The sequence below is a fragment of the Cottoperca gobio genome, chromosome 10 (genome assembly GCF_900634415.1).
Source record: "Cottoperca gobio chromosome 10, fCotGob3.1, whole genome shotgun sequence".
Lineage (NCBI taxonomy): Eukaryota > Metazoa > Chordata > Actinopteri > Perciformes > Bovichtidae > Cottoperca > Cottoperca gobio.
In genome coordinates, this window is record NC_041364.1 from 1,410,001 (window position 1) to 1,429,111 (window position 19,111).

General features: G+C 40.2%; 1 protein-coding gene across 2 annotated transcripts in view; it reads left to right on the top strand.

The window, feature by feature from the left end:
- Positions 1-19,111, top strand: part of glra1 (glycine receptor, alpha 1) — a 106,186-nt gene that overhangs the window by 77,168 nt on the left and 9,907 nt on the right. For both annotated transcript variants that reach the window (XM_029441532.1, XM_029441533.1), the window contains exons 7-8: positions 1,726-1,940; positions 7,748-7,894. In XM_029441532.1, coding sequence (XP_029297392.1) covers positions 1,726-1,940; positions 7,748-7,894 — 362 coding nt within the window. The remainder of the gene's footprint in view (positions 1-1,725; positions 1,941-7,747; positions 7,895-19,111) is intronic.

Below are 19,111 nucleotides of genomic sequence, written 5' to 3' on the forward strand. Positions count from 1 at the left end.
AGGTTCAAGATGATGTGTTTGTCACAAGAAAGAGTCCAATAGTGAACTGGAACCAACAAGAAGGTCGGAGAGCACGATGACACACATCCTGCTTGTGTTCACGTGCAGTTTGAGGATTTGTACAAGCTGAGAAATCTCATCCACACATCTTGTGTCATGGTTGTGAGAGGGACTAATGTCAGTGTGACACGATGTGGTTGGATGCAGAGCCGGCAGAGCGTCGCTCCCTGTGAGCTGTTGTTTTCAAAATGACTGCACTTCAATTGTTGACACAACAAAAGGAAATTCTTGAAGGCTTGAAGGTTCTTGACCTTGGAAACAGCAGCTTGACAACAACAACAAGCCCAGACTGAAGAAACGTTTCCAGTCAAACACGTCAATGTGAAAATCTACATGATGTCATGATGTGTTCAAGTACCAGTGTGTAAAACGTAGGTCCGGTCAGTGCACGTTACCGTGTTCCCGGTTGGAATGACTTTAATATCACTTCTGCAGGAGCCGGAGGTCAAATCAAAGAAGAAGATAAAAACTTCCAACTTTTACCAAGATTGTCAATTTCTTCCAAAAACAAAAACTTATGCCAGCAGTATAATTTAAAAGATACAAATAAAACTTTTGCTCATAGTGGTTTTAATAATTTACCACCGCCACATGGAAACGTTCTCAGTTTTATGAGGCAATAACTTGGCCGGTTTCTGCTGTGTCATCACTTCCTACAGGCTCCTCTCAGACTGCAACAAGTCACCGGCTCAATAAATCCACAACCACCTGCTGTAGTTGTTGCTTTCACGTATTTACCATGTTGGGTTTCATTTGATATTCAGCAAAGCTGAGCATTTGTGTCGCTCTGATTTTCCGCTCATGATTTACACTTTGGCTTAGTGCGCGAGCTGAAGGAAGATGACATTTTGTCTCAAAGCTGTCAACTTTGTCTTCAGTCCCTCTATTCCTCTCTCTCTCTGGCTTATCCTCCTTTTCACTGCCGGTCCAACAACTTCTCTAATCCCGCTTCCTCGCTTTCTTCTCGTCTCTCTGGATCCCTCTTTTAACGCACGCCTCCGTCTCGTCCCTTCCACCTGTTTTTCCAGAGGACATGACATAATGTGTCCGTTCGGATGAAGATAATCGGGTACTCTTCACTGCTAATGAAACTGCCTCGGGGGGGAAACTGACGAAAGAACATTTTGCTTTTTTAAACATTGTCCAGCGTTATTATTGCTTTTTCCTGGAATCAACCTCTTGTGCTTGAAGTGCTGCAAATTCACTTCCCAATGAGAGCGCGTGTTGAAGAAACAGGACACCTACTGAGACCAGATGATTGGCTGCATGAATATATAGCGAGAGGTGAACACATTTTGGAGCTGTATGTATCATCAGCTATCTCATTACAAAGTAATAACCTTTTTGGAGGGTGCAAGTCTTTCTTCTCCTTTTTAACATCTGAATATTTTAAAACATCACGGGATGTTTTTACTTTCTCTGTGAACCCTGATTTGCGTGCAAGTGTTCTAAATATTTAATGCTCAGAATATATACTTAAGACACACACAGCTGTTGCAGTCGACCAGCATTTGTTCTCAAGTATTCCTTGTTTGTAAAATCAGCGTCTTTCCATTCCCTCGTTCATCTGAGAATCCAAAGTCTTTGTCAATTAGATCTTAATTTCCTTCCATAGATCTAACGTCTGCTAATAATCTTCCTCCTCCTCCTCCTCCTCCCCTCCAGGTAAATTCACCTGTATCGAGGCTCGCTTCCACCTGGAGCGTCAGATGGGCTACTACCTGATCCAGATGTACATCCCCTCGCTGCTGATCGTCATCCTGTCCTGGGTTTCCTTCTGGATCAACATGGACGCCGCACCCGCCCGGGTGGGTCTGGGCATCACCACCGTGCTGACTATGACCACGCAGAGCTCCGGTTCCAGAGCCTCCCTGCCCAAGGTGAGGACAAATCAAACGCACCTTTCAGGACCAGCTTTTATAACGAGCAGTTCATCAGCTGCTGTTCAACAGGAACTTTGAATAACGCTGGACCTTTTAGGGAAAATACATATTTTATAATTAATCTGGGAATATATATATATATATATATATATATTATATATATATATATATAATATTAATATTAATTATTAATAGTGTTTTCACTATAATATATATATATATTATAGTGAAAACACTATTAATAATTAATATTAATAATATTATATATATATATATATATATATATATATTATGCACCATGCAGTGTCTCCGCTAGTTGCCTGGCAACATCACTGTGATCACATGACTTACTGACCCAGCTGTTCCAAAACATAACTCTGACTAAAATGACAAAATGTTAAAAGTTTGTTTCCAGTAATAAACACGTCTGAGTAAACATTTTAGTTAGTGAGCTTGTTGGACCGAGGCTAGCTACTACGTACCCCCTACTACGTTTTTATGCTAAGCTAGGCTAATCGTCTCCTGGCTCCAGCTGCCATACTTAACTCGTCTACCTCTTAGCGGGGAAATGAATAGTATGTCCCAAAATGTTAAGCTATTCCTTTAAAAACTACAATACAAAGATCAAATAAATAAACAATGTTTCTTATACAATACAATTCTTTCAGCACTTGAATACATTTACTAAACAACTCGTCCTCCAGATGTACAAACATAAATACGACATGAAGTTCGAGGATGAAGGATGTTAGAGATGTGAAATGAACAAATGCGTTGAGGAAGAAGAAGAAGAAGGAAATGGATGAATGTGAAAGTGGGATAGATTATACAGAGAGCTACAGTTTCTACTCAATAATTATTGTTCCAAACAAGGCGAGAGGAAATGAAAGACTAGACACAGAGAGGAAATACAGAAACAATTGGGAGGAAGAGGACTCGAGAAGGAAATGTTCTTCTTAGTGACACATTTGTGTTGGAGTGGAGGGGGAAGGGTTGAAAAGAGGCGGACGGATGGAGGGATGACAGAGGAAAATGGAGGGGAGGAGAAGAATATAAAAGCAGACATTCAACACAGGAAGTTCAAGGAAACAAAGATGAGAAAAATAACTTTTCAAAACCCAGAGAAATCTTTTCCTGTGAGGGATTTTCAGATTAAAGGGAAAAGAAAAAACGGTCAGACTTTGCGTGAGCCAGTAGGGTTGTATAATTATGTCCAGGGATGCTGTAATCCCCAACACACACACACACACACACACACACACACACACACACACACACACACACACACACACACTCTGTTTGTTGACATTAGGTGCTTCATGCGCTCTAAAAATTGAACAAGTGAACCGTGATTCCTCTGCAGTTCAGCTGTCACAATAATGATCACACAGCACAGCTGAGCTTAGGTGGGCATACTGCTCAAACACACACACACACACACACACACACACACACACAAACGTACATCTGTCTGTGTGTGTGTGTGTGTGTCTGTGTGTGTGTGATTGATAGTAGAAACACACGGCTCCTCTCACATGCCACAGAGGAGGGCTGCACCATGTCAGGTGAGGAGAGAGGAGGAATTATTAGATGTTGTGGCTGTTTGAGAAGGATTCATCAAAGCAGATGATGTTCTGATATATAAATATATATATATATATATATATATATACATACAACTCACCTGAACATATTGTTGTATGAAGCTGTAAATGAGTCTAGAATAACCATACCATTAGTCATAACATTACACAATAACTCTCCTACAAAGGTCAAACTTAAATGCCAACCTGCAGCAGTTACTTGCCTTCAAAGAGATTTCTTTGCATTTTAATGAGGTTTCAAAGCAACTGAATTACACAATGTCCGCCTGAAAGAGGTCCCGATCCTACAGACGATCCACATTATTGAGCAATTTGTCATTTTATTCTGTTTGTCTGCAACTGATTCTGTGTCTGGGATGTCTCACGAGGCTCCGACACAAAGATTAGCATATTTTGCCGAGTTTAACGTCTACGTGTTCCACTGCGGACGCCATGTTTGTTAGTGTTTCTGGTCCCTCCTGTTCACCACAGACCATCATGCAGGGTGTGACAGACTTCAAGCTGTGAGGAAGTCTTTATTCTTGTCATTCGCGCCACACGTGTCAGATTTTGCTGTGATTGAATTGCAATACGCGGATGAAAAGGAAGCTGAGAAAACTGCATAATGATGATTTGTATAAAATGTCGCGTCTGTCCTGCAAGAAGACAGAGAAGAAGCAAACATTTGTAAAAGCTTCTTTCTGAATGAGTTCGAATCGCTAAGCTAACATTGTAGCTGCTCCATCAACACTCAATGTATACCATATAAACATATATATTTATACCATATAAACATATATATTTATACCATATAAACATATATATTTATACCATATAAACATATATATGTATACCATATAAACATATATATTTATACTATATAAACATATATATTTATACCATATAAACATATATATGTATACCATATAAACATATATATTTATACCATATAAACATATATATTTATACATATAAACATATAGAGGGAGAAGAGAAAAAGAGAGAGGGAGAAGAGAAAATAGAGAGGGAGAAAGAGAAAAGAGAGGGAGAAGAGAAAAGAGAGAGGGAGAAAGAGAAAAAGAGAGAGAGACAGAGAAAAAGAGAGAGGGAGACAGAGAGAAAAGAGAGAGGAGACCAGAGAAAACAGAAAGGAGACCAGAGAAAACAGAGAGAGGGAGAAAAGAGAAAAAGAGAGAGGGAGAAAAGAAAAGAGAGAGGGAGGGAAAAAAGAGAGAGGGAGGAAGGAGAAAAAGAGAGAGGGAGAATAGGAAAAAAGAGAAGGGAGGAAAAGAGAAAAGAGAGGGGAGAAGATAAAAATATAACAGAAAATAGAGAGAGAAGAGAAAAAGAGATAGAGAACATAGAAAATAGAGAGGGAGAAGATAAAAATAGAGAGGGAGAAGAGAGAAAAAATATAGATGTATACAATAAAAATATATATTATAAAACATAACATTTATACTATATAAACATATATATTTATATATTATATAAACATATATATTTATACCATATAAACATATATATGTATACCATATAAACATATATATTTATACTATATAAACATATATATTTATACCATATAAACATATATATTTATACCATATAAACATATACATTTATACTATATAAACATATATATTTATATCATATAAACATATATATTTATACCATATAAACATATATATGTATACCATATAAACATATACATTTATACCATATAAACATATATATTTATACCATATAAACATATATATTTATATCATATAAACATATATATTTATACCATATAAACATATATATTTATACCATATAAACATATACATTTATACTATATAAACATATATATGTATACCATATAAACATATATATTTATACCATATAAACATATATATTTATACCATATAAACATATATATTTATACCATATAAATATATATATTTATACCTTATAAACATATATATTTATTCCTTATAAACATATAAATGTATACCTTATAAACATATCAATGTCAAGACTTTAACTCCCATTAAAGATGGACAGCAGTATAACAGTACTGTATACAGAGATAGAGAGATGTGTTAATGAGATATTACATGTATTGCTGTATTCGAGGGGGAGTGTGGGTCGAAGTCCCTCTCAACAGTGATGAAGTATTTAATGATGTTCTCCGGTGCTCACTTCTTTGAGCTGTCAGTCTTTTACTCATCAGTCAGCTGATCAGCAGTCCAGTCAGAGCAGCATCCCTGGCTGCCACAGCCTCCGCTGCTTTCCTTGTCTTTGAACATTGTCCTGCGAGGCGTGACTTCAGTAACGCCACAGACACTGCAGTTCAGCGGGCCGCCGCTGGTCACTTTGTCTGTCACAAGCTCTCAGCTTCATACGGGACAGGACGAGGCAGGGAAGAGCCCGGCCGGGCCAGATGTAGCCGGGTTTGATTTAGCTTAGCTCGCCTGATTCCACTACATCAGCTGCAAAGTTCATCATTTGATAATCCAATGCAGAAACCCAACTACCACTGTGAGTATGTGACTTCTGATGTTATCTTTCGTTTTGAGATGCAGGATCCAAGATTTCTAGGCTTCTTTGAATGTGTCCAAACTTGTTTCTTCCTCATTTTAAACTTTTAAGATCTTGTGAAGACTCAATCCAAATTAAACATGAGAACAAATAAACCAGCAAAACAAAGATAAAAGCTTATTTCAGTTTGTAAACATTGCTATAGAAAGATATAAAGCTACAAATTGGCAGTAAAACGAAAAGGACACCAGGAAGTAAACTAATTAGAGACGTGATGTGCAACAATTAGTTGTACCCACTCTCCTTCCATCTGCTTCATTTACTTCACTTAGTGCTTTACTTTCCTACAATCCCTGCTGCCAACCCCCTTTCAGAGAAGCATGTATTTTGATTTGTTAGTTGTACAACATTAAGGTTTTTCAGGCAGGAACATTTTAAAGGTCATTCCACACGTTTAAAATTGCTTCATGGAAATGCAGAGTTCTTGACTCATGTTCTAATCTGCGTCTGATCCCAGAACATCGAGCTAATTGTTTAATACCATCCAAAAACACTAAAGCAACACATGCATTATTTAAAACTACATAATTACTCGGGGAATCTGCCTGCACACCTGATTCATACATCTCTGAAACATCTTGTTCCTCTTCGTATGAAATGTTTTCATATAAGGTAAATGATAGTTGGGGGGGGGGGCAGAGGAAGATAAGGTCCTTTTCTGTGTGCAGAAGAAGCCATGTTGTTGTTGAGGCTCCACAAAGGAACTTGTGTATGTCTCTACATCGGGGTAATTTAAGAATTCTTGTTCTGTTTCTCTGTGTCTCTCTCCCTGGATGACCATCAAACCAAGTGAACCAGTTGACCGTTTAGGCCTCAGCAGCTCTCAGCAGCTCTTGGGGGGGGGGAATCATCCGAGCATTCGAAGATAAATGTGCATCAGACTTGGTGCAAACGAGCATGAATCACAACAAGGCAGAGCAGCAAAGATAAGCACTGTGTGTTTGTGAAAATGATCTCAAGTCATAGTTTAATTGGATTTTAAACGGCTGATTGTGGGTTTTCTCTCTGTGTGACAGAACCGGGATGTCCCTCTCAGGCTGCACCGTGTAATTGAGTGTGGAGATGGAGAGTTGTTATGACAGGGCGGGGTGAAGGCACTTGAATAATGGCACTTGGCGGGCAGATAGCAATCAGACAATGACCCAACCAGACTTCATTTAGCCGTTATTATCTGGACAGTCCTCGTCCATCTTGCTGCGCAGCGCACTCTTTGTATGTATCTGCTGACATTTGACTGGGTTTGTGTCCTGATCGTATTGTTGTCTTGTAGCTTCTTGTCCATCTGCCTGTCTGGTCTGTTCAGTCATGTATTATGCATGTAGCATACCTTCATATACTCATGGAGTCTCATTCAAACCAGAAGGTTTCCCTCTCCAACAGTGGTTTACCATCTGACCCCTGAGTGTTGTGTTCAGGAGCACTTCAGCAGAGCAGTTTTAATTAGTGTTTCATGTATTCTCTCTCTCAGTATTTCCGTTCGAACATGGACGGCCTAGTCACTAAGAATGCATGATATAAGATGATGGGAAATTAATCTGCGACTGTGCAGGACACTTTAAACCTTTAAGGCATCAAATAATGATCTTCTTACTTATTGTGACTGAACCCAGACGCCTCTAACACTTTCTCCCCCCTCCACAGGTGTCCTACGTAAAAGCCATCGATATCTGGATGGCCGTATGTCTGCTGTTTGTGTTCTCGGCCCTGCTGGAGTACGCCGCTGTCAACTTCATCGCCCGCCAACACAAGGAGCTGCTGCGCTTCAGACGGAGGCGACGACACATGAAGGTGAGTACTCTGTCACAACTGTGATACAGTCACATTTACATTTTCCTTCTTTTTTTCTGCCCATCAGTTCTGTTTTCAGCAAAGATATCAGCTCAATTGAAGAGTTGTATTAAACATTTATTTGTTTTCCATGGAAAAAAGGTGATTCTGAGTAACTAAACTTCTAGTAAAACTAAATGAGACTTAGAAAAATACACGCTTTAAAGGTTCAATGTATAAAATATGCCAGCATTTAAACGTAAACCATTTAAACAATGAACTAACATGATCAACAGAGTGTGAAGAGGTAACAGTGTTGACGTTATATCAAAGACGTCTGTGTGTTGTGTTGCAGAGATATCTCCTGAAGTTAGCATGCTAACAGCTAGCTGCGCTCTGTCCCGTCTGTAATACCACTTGTTCCTCTAGAGGTGATAGTGAGTCACTGCAGCTCCAGTCTGCCCTCAGTGCAGAGAGAAGAAGTACAGCTGCTGACTCTTTTACATATTACAGCCGTGTTACATGTCTGTTTTATAGTTTGTTTATTGGATTTAAAGTGGCAGAAACGAGAAAACCCCCCGCCCCACCTCTCCTCGTCCTCACAGCTGCCAGCAGGTGTTTGCTCCGAGTGTATATCTGTCGGCAGCCCTGGGAAGCAGCGTAGCTTCAGTTAGATCCGGGAAGACGAGACGAATATACGGGTCGTTTTCTAGTTTCTGCCACTTTGGATTTAGTCCAATAAACAAACTAACGTAGCGTTACACGGGCTGCAGCTCCGCCAACATCAGTGTGCAGTAAATAGATGTTCCACGTGAAGATTATAAAACAGCAGAGCTTCAGAGTTTCAGCAGTTTGGTCAAATGTTCTTGCCCTGCTGACTGACTGACAGGCATCACACAGTAAATGCACAATATAAAGAATACATTAAAATACATTAAATATGCCAAACTACTACAACTAAGATACAAACATTAGAGATTGTATGGACCCAGTTTAGTTTCTTTGGAGCAGGTGGCTCAGAATTACACATTGAACCTTTAAGGATTTGACAAATATAAATACAGATGGAATCAAACTCTTCAATTCTACTGATCCACAATATTCTATATGTTTATACTTTGTGTCTTCAGATGTTTAAAAATGCATTAGAGAGAAGAACGTAAATGAAAGAGAGAAAAGGAGTAACCGGGCGAGCTGTTTTCCAATGGTCAAACACAAACAGTCCAGCGGTTGTTTTGTCCACATGAGCCTCGACTTTAAAACCACCACTTTGTTGTTTTTAAGGGATGACAAGTGGAAAGCCTCTGCTGCTGTATCAGGATGAAACATTTGTGTTTGGCAGAAGGTCGTTCAGAATGCAGTTTGGAAACAGATCCCTGCTCCCCTTCCTTCTCTGGCCTTCTGAAAGATTCACTGCATGTTTGATATTAGCTTTGTGAGGAGCTCATCACCAGGCAGAAACACAGCGCATCAATGTTTCATGGGCGGAGCATTGAGCATGATTAAAAGCTGAGCCGCAGAGCAAACAGAGACGAGGCTCGTAATGGATTCACAATGTAGAAGAGGAGAAAAATACCAAGAAACCTTTCCCTCGGCTCTAAAACTTTTGTTTGTGGAACTGCATCATTTACAAGAAACAGCGATAAGAGCGTAGAATGTGTTCCTCTATGTTAGACTGAATATTGCTTTTTAGTCTCCGTAACATCAGTGTGCTGTGTCTCCTATTTTTGAAATAATGCTATTCTAAAGAACATTTAGTAGATCTTCTGGAGCTTTCATCAAACCACATGATCCTCAGCAGCAGATGGAGTTTGCCTGATTATTATGGAAATATAGATCACTGATCCACGGTGTCCACGGTGGCTAAAAGGTTCAGCTTCATTTTTGACTTTGGCAACAGATCATGGGATATGATCAAAAGCTCCAGAAGAGCTCCTAAATGGACCTCATGGTGGGATTGTTTTCTCGAACTCCGAGGTGTTGGGTTTAAAAGTTCTGAGGACACTATGACTGCATATCAAATCAATCCAGCAAACTTCTGAATGCTCAAATAGTATTTATTTAAAGTGATGATAACAGCATTTGATAAGCAGGAAGTGTGCACAAAACTCCTAAACATTTAGCTTAGTTCATGTCTTTGAGGCGTAGTCTTCTCCCATTGGTCCACGTTGGCGCGGTCACGCCCCGTGGAGAACAGCGTTATGATGGTTGTTTACCTATATCTCTTAAAGGAGAAGCGTACCTAATGGCTTACATTCAAATATAGTGCCCATTATACAGTCAGTGCAGAATACATATATGATTGAGGTAGACAAATACATATGATAGTCTTCAAGTGTGGATTAATACAATCAGGAGTTATTTACTTCCCAGAGGCCAAGAATGAACCTCAAGCATGGACAGGAAGTCCTTAAAATGCTGAGGAAGAAATTCCAAAACAAAACGAAGTTCCTGAGGGAACTTATGAAGATCACATAATATGAACAAAAGCTCAAGAACAATTACCTAATGGACCTTGTGGTTGGATCAAGCAAGGTGTGTTGTGTTTGTGAGGCTCGTATGTATCAGTCAGTCTGGTCTCCTAAAGACTCGTAATTGAGAATGCAGATTAGTTGTCTGGGAATGTAATAAGATAATGGAGATATGGTTGATGCATGGGTGTGTCTGTGAATGTGTTAGTGTCCGTATTAACAGTGATGCGTAAACCAGTATTAATGGGAAGCAGCAGCGTTCAAACATGATTATGACATCAACAACCTTTCTTTGTTTTGACATCTCTGTGAAGTCAAAAACACATATCAGCTTCAGAGCCGCCTTCCATTTTATCAACTGTCTCCGAGCCTTAGAAGACTGCTTTTGATGAAATGAAGATAAAGTGGAGACCTGAAAATATGTCAGTTTATTTAATTTCTCAAAACTGCTTTGGATATATTTAGTAAAAATGACAAAGCACAATGTCAATGTTTCCCTGGAGAACTGTTGAGGTGTATGAGGGATGTGTTATCCTTCCTCTACTTTCTTTCGTTGGTTTTGTCTTTGATTTTATCCATCAATTCTATGTGTCCTGTTGGATTCATCAGCCCGAGGCTGCCGTATCGAATAAGGAGTAAAGCTGTCAGGTCTGCGGGGAATATTGAAGTGCTGGTTGATTATGAAAAACTGGTGGTTTGTGTGCTTGTGTAGGCGGAGGGCAAGAGCACACAAACACCTACAAGAAGTGCAACAATGAGCCTGCAGTAAGCAAACTGTGTGTGTGTGTGTGTGTGTGTGTGTGTGCGTGTGCGTGTGCGTGTGCGTGTGCGAGATTATATCTATACAGCCGGTGAACATGCTTGAGTGCATTCACGAGTGCTGTCGTGCAGTTTGGTGTTGTAGGGCATGTGTTCGTGTGCCACGACTGGAGCTGCTTGATTGAGTTTGACACGTTTTAGTGTGTGTGAGCATGTTCTTGTGTTTCTGTATTTATGAGGACCGAGTGTCCTCGTAAGGCTTGTAAGGTGACCGTGGCAGAAAGTCCAGCTCACGGTTGTATTGTTGTTAATATTATTAGGGATGATTATTTATTATTAATCAGTTGTCAGTTTCTTGTCAGTCAAATAGTGCCGTGGTGTCTTTAAACATTCTGGACTCCAATATAACAAAACTGCATTGTGAATTACGTTTCAAGAGAAATGTACTTTCTCCCGGATTATCTTTGTGTTTGACGTATAAAAGGTTTGTAATCAAAGTCTGCGTTAACTTAAATAACGTTACAAATGTACTCATTGTAACCCACACCACGATACTTTACTAAACCTAACAAGCAGTTTTCTTTGCATATTTTTTTTTTTTTGTTTCAATTTATAAAGTTAACCGTGTTTAAACGGTTTCCCTCGAAATGTAATTAAAAATGCAGTTTAGTTGTACGGGAATGTCATTTCTTAGGACACGTGGTTGCTTCAAGCCGTTAGTTTACTCTGATTAACAATCGAAACATAAATGTGTTCAACAATTACACAAAACAAAAACATTTAAGTGGCTGAAACTAGCAGATGTTTCTGCTTGGGGACTCTGACCCTCAGGATGGAAACTAACTTTCATAGATGGAGTAGAAATCCCCCCCTACTGTTAGTGCAACATGAGCCTCAGTTAATAAAAGCACAGAGGGGACAGGAGTCAAGGAGTTAAGTGGAGTTTTTGGGGGAAAAAGTATAAATCCTAAATCCTATTGTTGTAATCCCCGATCCACTGAGCTGTGATGTTGGTTGAAGAGGTAGATTAGCGGTCCGGCTGCCGCTGCACTTTCAGGGGAATCAGACGTGCTCGCTGTGTGCCTCTCTCTATGTCTCTCCCCACAACAGCAGGAGGGGAGAGCGAGAGGACTGACCCACATTTGGCACGCCGAACCTTTTGCATAGTTTTTTATTTTGTTATTTTTGCTCACATGATGAAAGCAGGAGGTGAATTCAGGCCGTCCGGCTGTTACGTCATTTGACTTTTGTTAATGAAGGAGCTCAGTCGAGGTCAACATCTTTCACAGCTGACAGCGTTTTTGTTATAAAGGAATTCTCATTAAAAGAAATCACAAAACAGGAGACTTCAGGTGCTCAGGTTCTTACATAACATGTTGTCATGTTGTGTTGCTGAAGGTGGAGTCAGGGCAAAAGCTGTGTTTTATGTTTATTCCTGTTCATTACACGTGACTGATGTGACTCGTCCTGTCTCGAGGTGATGTTAGGTGACTGTACAGTCTATTCTTCACACAGTGTGATTTATTTATTAGGGACGTTCTATCCTTAACATGTCGCACAAGGCGAATGTATGTGAATCCACACTCAACCAGTTACTTCTGCCTTTTCACACCGGATCTGGCTGTTGAAAAATAAATGTACTTATAGCACAGTCAGGCAATTTGATGAAAGCATCAACCAAATGATGTTACTGAAAGTGGAAATTAATATTAGATGAAAGTTTTATGAAAACAGATTAAGCTCCACAGCATGAGAATAAGACGCTGATAGGAATAGGACAAATACAGTGCAGTGAAAAGAATTAAATACATAATTCAGCACAACAGTTGACATATAGACACTTTCTAATGAATCCACTGTGCATCATTATTGATTCCCATAAAGCTGTACCTGCAGGAAGCATCAATCAACCACCACACTGTGTTCTTCTTCTCAAAGTAGATGAAATCCAAATGGAAAGTAATGATTTCCATGTCAGACAATTAGGTTTGGATTCTCTAATAAAAAAACTAAACGGTCCTGCTAGGATCCAAAGATGTGTTATTATATTTGGAAAGGCATTAAAGGAATAGTTTTACATTTTGTTTCTGAAATGTGATTATTAGCTTTCTGACAATTTTACTTTCATTTGATTTGCTTTATAGTTAAACAATCACAAGAGGAAGGTGACAACAAAGAAGATCCTTCACTTTAGTAAAACTAACAATACTGCAGTGTGAACATGCTCAATTACAAAAGTAAAGAATAAGTATTTAAAGGTACAGTACGCACCATGTAAGATGGTCTCTATATAGAATTGTACCATTGCTTGTGTATGTTAACATGTAAGCAGCACTTTAATGTTAGGATGATGTTTGATTACTTTATGGACCGTTGGTTAGTGTAATCCATAATAATACCCAGTGTGTTATAATCACATGACATGTTTTTGTATAAAAAGTCTTAATCTGAAAAAGAAACTAGCAACTACAGACGTTAAATAAATGGCTTTTAGTAAAACAATCACAATATTTCCCTCTGAAAAGTGGATTACAAGTTTAAAGTGGCATTAAATGGAGGTACCAAGCAAAGCACTTACAAACTGTACTTAATATACTTGTGTTCCACCTTTGGTGCACTACTTTGTCTCGTCACAACCCTGGACAGCCACAAAACATTACGGAGCATTTCTGTTTTCTACTAGAAACTAAAAGGACACAAAGAAAGCACAGAGAGGAATTTAAGGTATTTGCATTTGAAACAGGATTTCGCCGAGAGGGTTGCATAATGTGCTCCACGTGTTGGAATCATTCAGAAGCGTAAACCAGCTCCTTTTTATTTTACTTTAAGCACAATGACGAAACTAAAGGAAACATTCATTATTAAAAGTGTGTGGACCCTCAATAAGATCATCACCATTAATCCCAGCTGCTGCGAAATAAATCCAGCAGCGGTGGTGACACGCAGTCAGAGAGAGAGAGGCAGTCCTCGGGCGTCACACAATCTTAATTAACCTCTCTGGCCAGTCCTTCTAATGTGAGTCTAATGTGATCCACGGACCTCCATTATGTCTCTGAGAGGGATATCAGTCAGCGTTCAGCTCACGGCAGAGCATCCCTGCTGCCTGCCGCTCGTGTAAACCTCCCTACAGATGCAGCCGTGGTGCTGCTGTCCACCGCCCGCTCGCCTTCCTTTGTCCAGACACAAAGGAACAGGTGGAGAGGAAAAATGACTGTAACAGCCCATTATCCCAAGAAATGAACAGTCATATTTGATGAATCTGCGATGCACGATTTACATTTCAGCGTTCAGTGTTCATGCAAGAAGTAGTGTGTTCCTGAATTAGAAGTAGTGTGTAGGTCGGGGCGCTGGATGGCCGTGTATCCAGAGTTAACGTCACATCAAAGGCTTCCAATGGATATTTGCTTAAACGTAACCACAGCCTCTGTCTAACCCGAACCTTAAGTGCTTTAGTTGTCAAACACTAATCATATATTTTAAATTTACATTACATTTATTCACTTGGCAGACGCAAGCGATGTTTAAAACGAAGTACAAACCAAGCCACAGTAGATCAAGAACAAGCGTTTGAGGATAAGTGCCTGAACATTCACTTCCATGTTCCATCTGACACAAGGGCCACGAGGCTGCGAGGTGCTTCAGGTAGAATGAGTGCATAGCAAATTAGGCAGAGAGAAAGAACATATTACGTGAGTAACCTCAGAAGAGCTAGGGTTCTGAGACGGAGGCGGATTGTGCTCCACATATAGTGTGAGCGTTAACTATATGATCTTACAGCTGCCACTCCAGATACTGTGAAGAAGAAACGGTGACCAAAGAAAAATGTTTTTGTTTCAGAGATTGTGATCCAACGCACAACTTAATAAGACGTATGCAAGAACTATTCATTTGACCAATTTTACCAAAAGAACTGGTTTTACAGTATTCTCAAATATCAATCGTTTCCTGGTGATAGTTGGTAGAACAGCTGTTTTTGGAGGTCCACATAATTCATATGCGGTTAAAGGTCCAGAACAATACCAGCAAAACACACCAACATAAATAAAAGTGTATCATAATGTAAGAAAGACAGTATTTAAAGTACACATAACAGAGGCAGCTTGACTCAGACACCAGAGAGTTTAACCTTGGCACAAAAGGTGTGACTGCCAGACAGGCTTTGTGTCCAGGTGTTCATTCGTCTGTCACAGTCAGAGTATCTGCAGGAGTATGAAAGCACATTTCACTCTCAATTATTCCTTGAATTTTCAGTTTTGTTCATCAGCTTTGCTTTTCTTTAAGCACATCAATGTTGCTAGCATTAGCGAGCGCATCATATGCAAGTATCAATAAAGTAAGTTATGTGCAGAACAATGTTGCACCATTGGATATATAGGTGCTCATACATTTATTGCATTACAGCGGTCACACCCTGAATGCATTTTAAATGCAACAGTGACTTCTCATGGAGATTCAGTTTCATCGGGGATTACCTATACGTACATGTTTGCACTCTGTTCAAAGCCTAACTATCAGTCTTGGCGTTAGCAATTACATACAGCGAGTCATTGAGAATTACCAGCGTGCTTAGCACATATGTTCAATCCTGTATGCTAATTGTGTAAGGATGGTAGGATGTATTGGATTAGAGCAGTATTTCCCCCGGGGGATTTGTTTACTGTGATTATGGCCACAGCAGTGATGAATAGCTATGAGATGCAGCTGAGTACAGTTTGAAGTCTCTATAATCTGAGTATAGAATGTCCTTCAGGGCTTTATGGCTTTTACGCAACTATTAGATGCATGTGTGCTGCTTTTAAAGTGCTCTTTGAAGCTGCGAGAGCACACATACATACACACATACACACATACACACATACACACATTTACATATATACAGTATATATATATATATATATATATATACTGTATATATCCCTTTAATTCCTTCCAGTATATATATATATATATATATATATATATATATATATATATATACTGGAAGGAAACTAAAAGGCTGGCCAACTAGTTCTGTGTTTTCCAGAAGCAATCGTCGAGCTTTTCAGGGAATTGCCAGCACAAAGAGTTTGATCGATCTGATTGCTTGGCTGAAATGTGCTGATATGTAACACAGAATTAAAGCTCGACCACCGTCCCTGCTTTGATTCTAACACAGCGCTGCACATCGGCTCGTCTTTCACTGTTAGAGTTGAAGCTGTCGATGCAGTGCAGGTAGCTGCAGCGAGGTAGTCCCAGTGGTGCTGATTTCTGTGGTTTCTACCCTGATGCTTTACTGATTTGTTAGTCACACTGATAGCTCGGAGAGAACAGGACAAAGAGAGGAAGAGCGGGAGCAATCGGACTGAGGCTACCTGCTCCGACAGTCTGTCTAATTAGAAAGACAGAGCGAGAGGGCATCAGATAGACAGATACCGCAGCCCTGCTCTAGAGAGGAGAGGGAGGAGAGCATCGAGGTGGAGTGACATCCCCCCCTGCTGGGGGGGAGAAACAACTGCAGAGGGAACAGATCAATAGCGCCACTCATCCTTGAAGGATAGGTCCGCCTGGCAGCAGCTCGCTTGTTTAACACAGACAAGCTCTCCAGACTGAAAAACAGAGAGCCCCTTTAGAAATCAAAGGGAAGTCGAGTATTAGTGGCTCTCGCCTCCATTTCAATCAGGACTGTCTTCGGTGCGTCTGTGAAGTTCAGGGCGCAGAATGCAGATTAGTGTTTTTAGATGAATGAAAGGATTTCATTAAAATAAATTATTGGTGAAGAATTGTCCGCAGATGCATCTGTCAGATGCATCACAAATAACTGGCTGCATGAGTATCCAGTATCATAGCGCCTCCCACCGTTCAGCCTGGAGGTGGAACGCTACTAAAGCCAGACGACCTTCACCTCAACAAGAGCAACGAAATAAGAGCGACATGGAGCCTTGAGATGCTTCCTCCCCTGCGGTTGGCTCTGTTTTTGGCACACTCGGCCTTCTGGGAAAAGAGATGTACATTTGGAGAAGTGGCCCAAGGGAAATGACCCCCCCCCCCCCCCCCCCTCCTCAGTGACTGCACACGCCATCCCGCTGTCTAAGAATGACAGTGCCTTATTAGCCGAACCGACTTCCTGATTGATCGACTATAATCAGCTCGTTAGCTGTGATTAGGTGTTTTTGGGCGGGAGGGGGTGTGGGGGGGCAGGGCTCTACATGCTGTTTTGCTCTAAACGCCTTGATCTCACAGGCTGTTCTGCAGCTTTTGGAACAAAGGCAGATAAGAGAGCGCAGGGATTAAGGAGCGATCAGTGATCTCCCCGGGCTGAACTCAACCTCCTGATTGACGGGTCCGCTGTGAGGTGCCGAGCAACACACTCACTGTTTCCTGATTAGAAGAAGAAGTGCTTGTTTGACAGAGTGGAAGCTCTCATTGTCTACACCCAGCATGCATTCTGCTTTTGCGCTGATGACGTTTTGAATATAACTCACTGGAGCCAAATTACCTTGCAGATCTTTACGCTAATATCCATATTTATATTGAAATACTTTGACCTCTTGTCCTTATTATGCCCTGGATTAGAAACATTAATTCTCATCAGACTCTCTGTGTTCTTACAAAGACTCCGAGAGTTGACATTTTACTTTAAATGGATTATAATTGACTAAATGAGCATCATGCTGTGCTGAAGAAGACTTGAAACTAGAGATTTAGATCATGAAGTCTTTAGGAAAATGTTAACTGAGGAAATATATCAAGTGAGAAGTTGGAACATTTTCTCATAGACTTCTATACAATCGGACTTCTTTTTGAAACCAGTGGATGTTAGAGAGAATGCAGGTTTAAGGCAAATCTGCATTGGCTTCACTTTTCAGAACACTCTCACTAAATACACAATAGAACTGTAAAAAGTCAGTTTTTATAAAAACCAAAAGATTTAAATAATGAGGTTTTGGTCTTTTCATTGATAACAAACATCTTTACATTTAATGTATTATTTTAAACATTGTGACTTTACTAACCGTTAATTAAAGCCAAAGTAAATGGTTAAAGTTATGGTCCAGTGTTTCTGTGGAGGGTCAACATGGAAACTCTCTTCATTACACCCATAAGACATCAAAGGGTAGATTTAACCCCACATTAAGCTCAAGTGAACCCTAATTGACATTTAAACATCAGATTTAATGCATGAAGCAGAAAGTGCCGTGGCTTCCCTGAAATGTTATTCAGATCAAATGCTGGGACTGAAAGAGAAAGAGGAGCGAGAGGAAGGAAGGGTGCAGCAGATCATGTGGATAATCATTCCAGGTCAGCGGCTTGATGAGCGAGAGACATTAACACACCATGTTTTAATGCAACCGAGGAGGAGAGAGAGAAAAGCAGGGATGGATCCCTGGCTGGAGAATCAAACACAACATTGTAGTCAAATGGCACAAAGAAACTATCTGCAGATAGACCCTGGTGTTACCTCCAAAACAGAATCGCTGCTGGGAGTCACTGAGACGCTGACGTCGGTGGCATCTTGGCCCTTTTTCTTCATGTTTTATTCTCTCTGGTCCCAAAGCCACTGAAACACATCTTGCATACGGCGTTACGTCATTGCACATGCGCAGAACTGTCAGAAAGCATCGATAAGAGCGATCAATAGTCACAGAAGCGCGACAACTAGGAACCGGTTACCTTTCCCTACAGGCTCATTAGCAAGGCACTTTATTTGCCTGGTCGAGCAGAACTATAGGTCTCGTCTCGTCCTTCTGTGTTTCGAAGCTCGTCTTTACTCCAGCAGCCTCAGCCAGACAATATCTACCAGACAACAATCAGTCTGAAAAGCTTAAACATGATACGTGTTGTCTTCGGTAATGGACAACAACTTCTGAGCACCTTTTAACTTTCTAAAAAACCTTTCTTTAGACTTTCTATATAAAATGCTAAATAAGCTAACAGTGGCTGATTTGCTAAAGAAAAGCTTGAGAAATGTCCTCGGTCCTGATCACTGGATCACTGGATCACTGGATCACTGGGCACACACACACACACA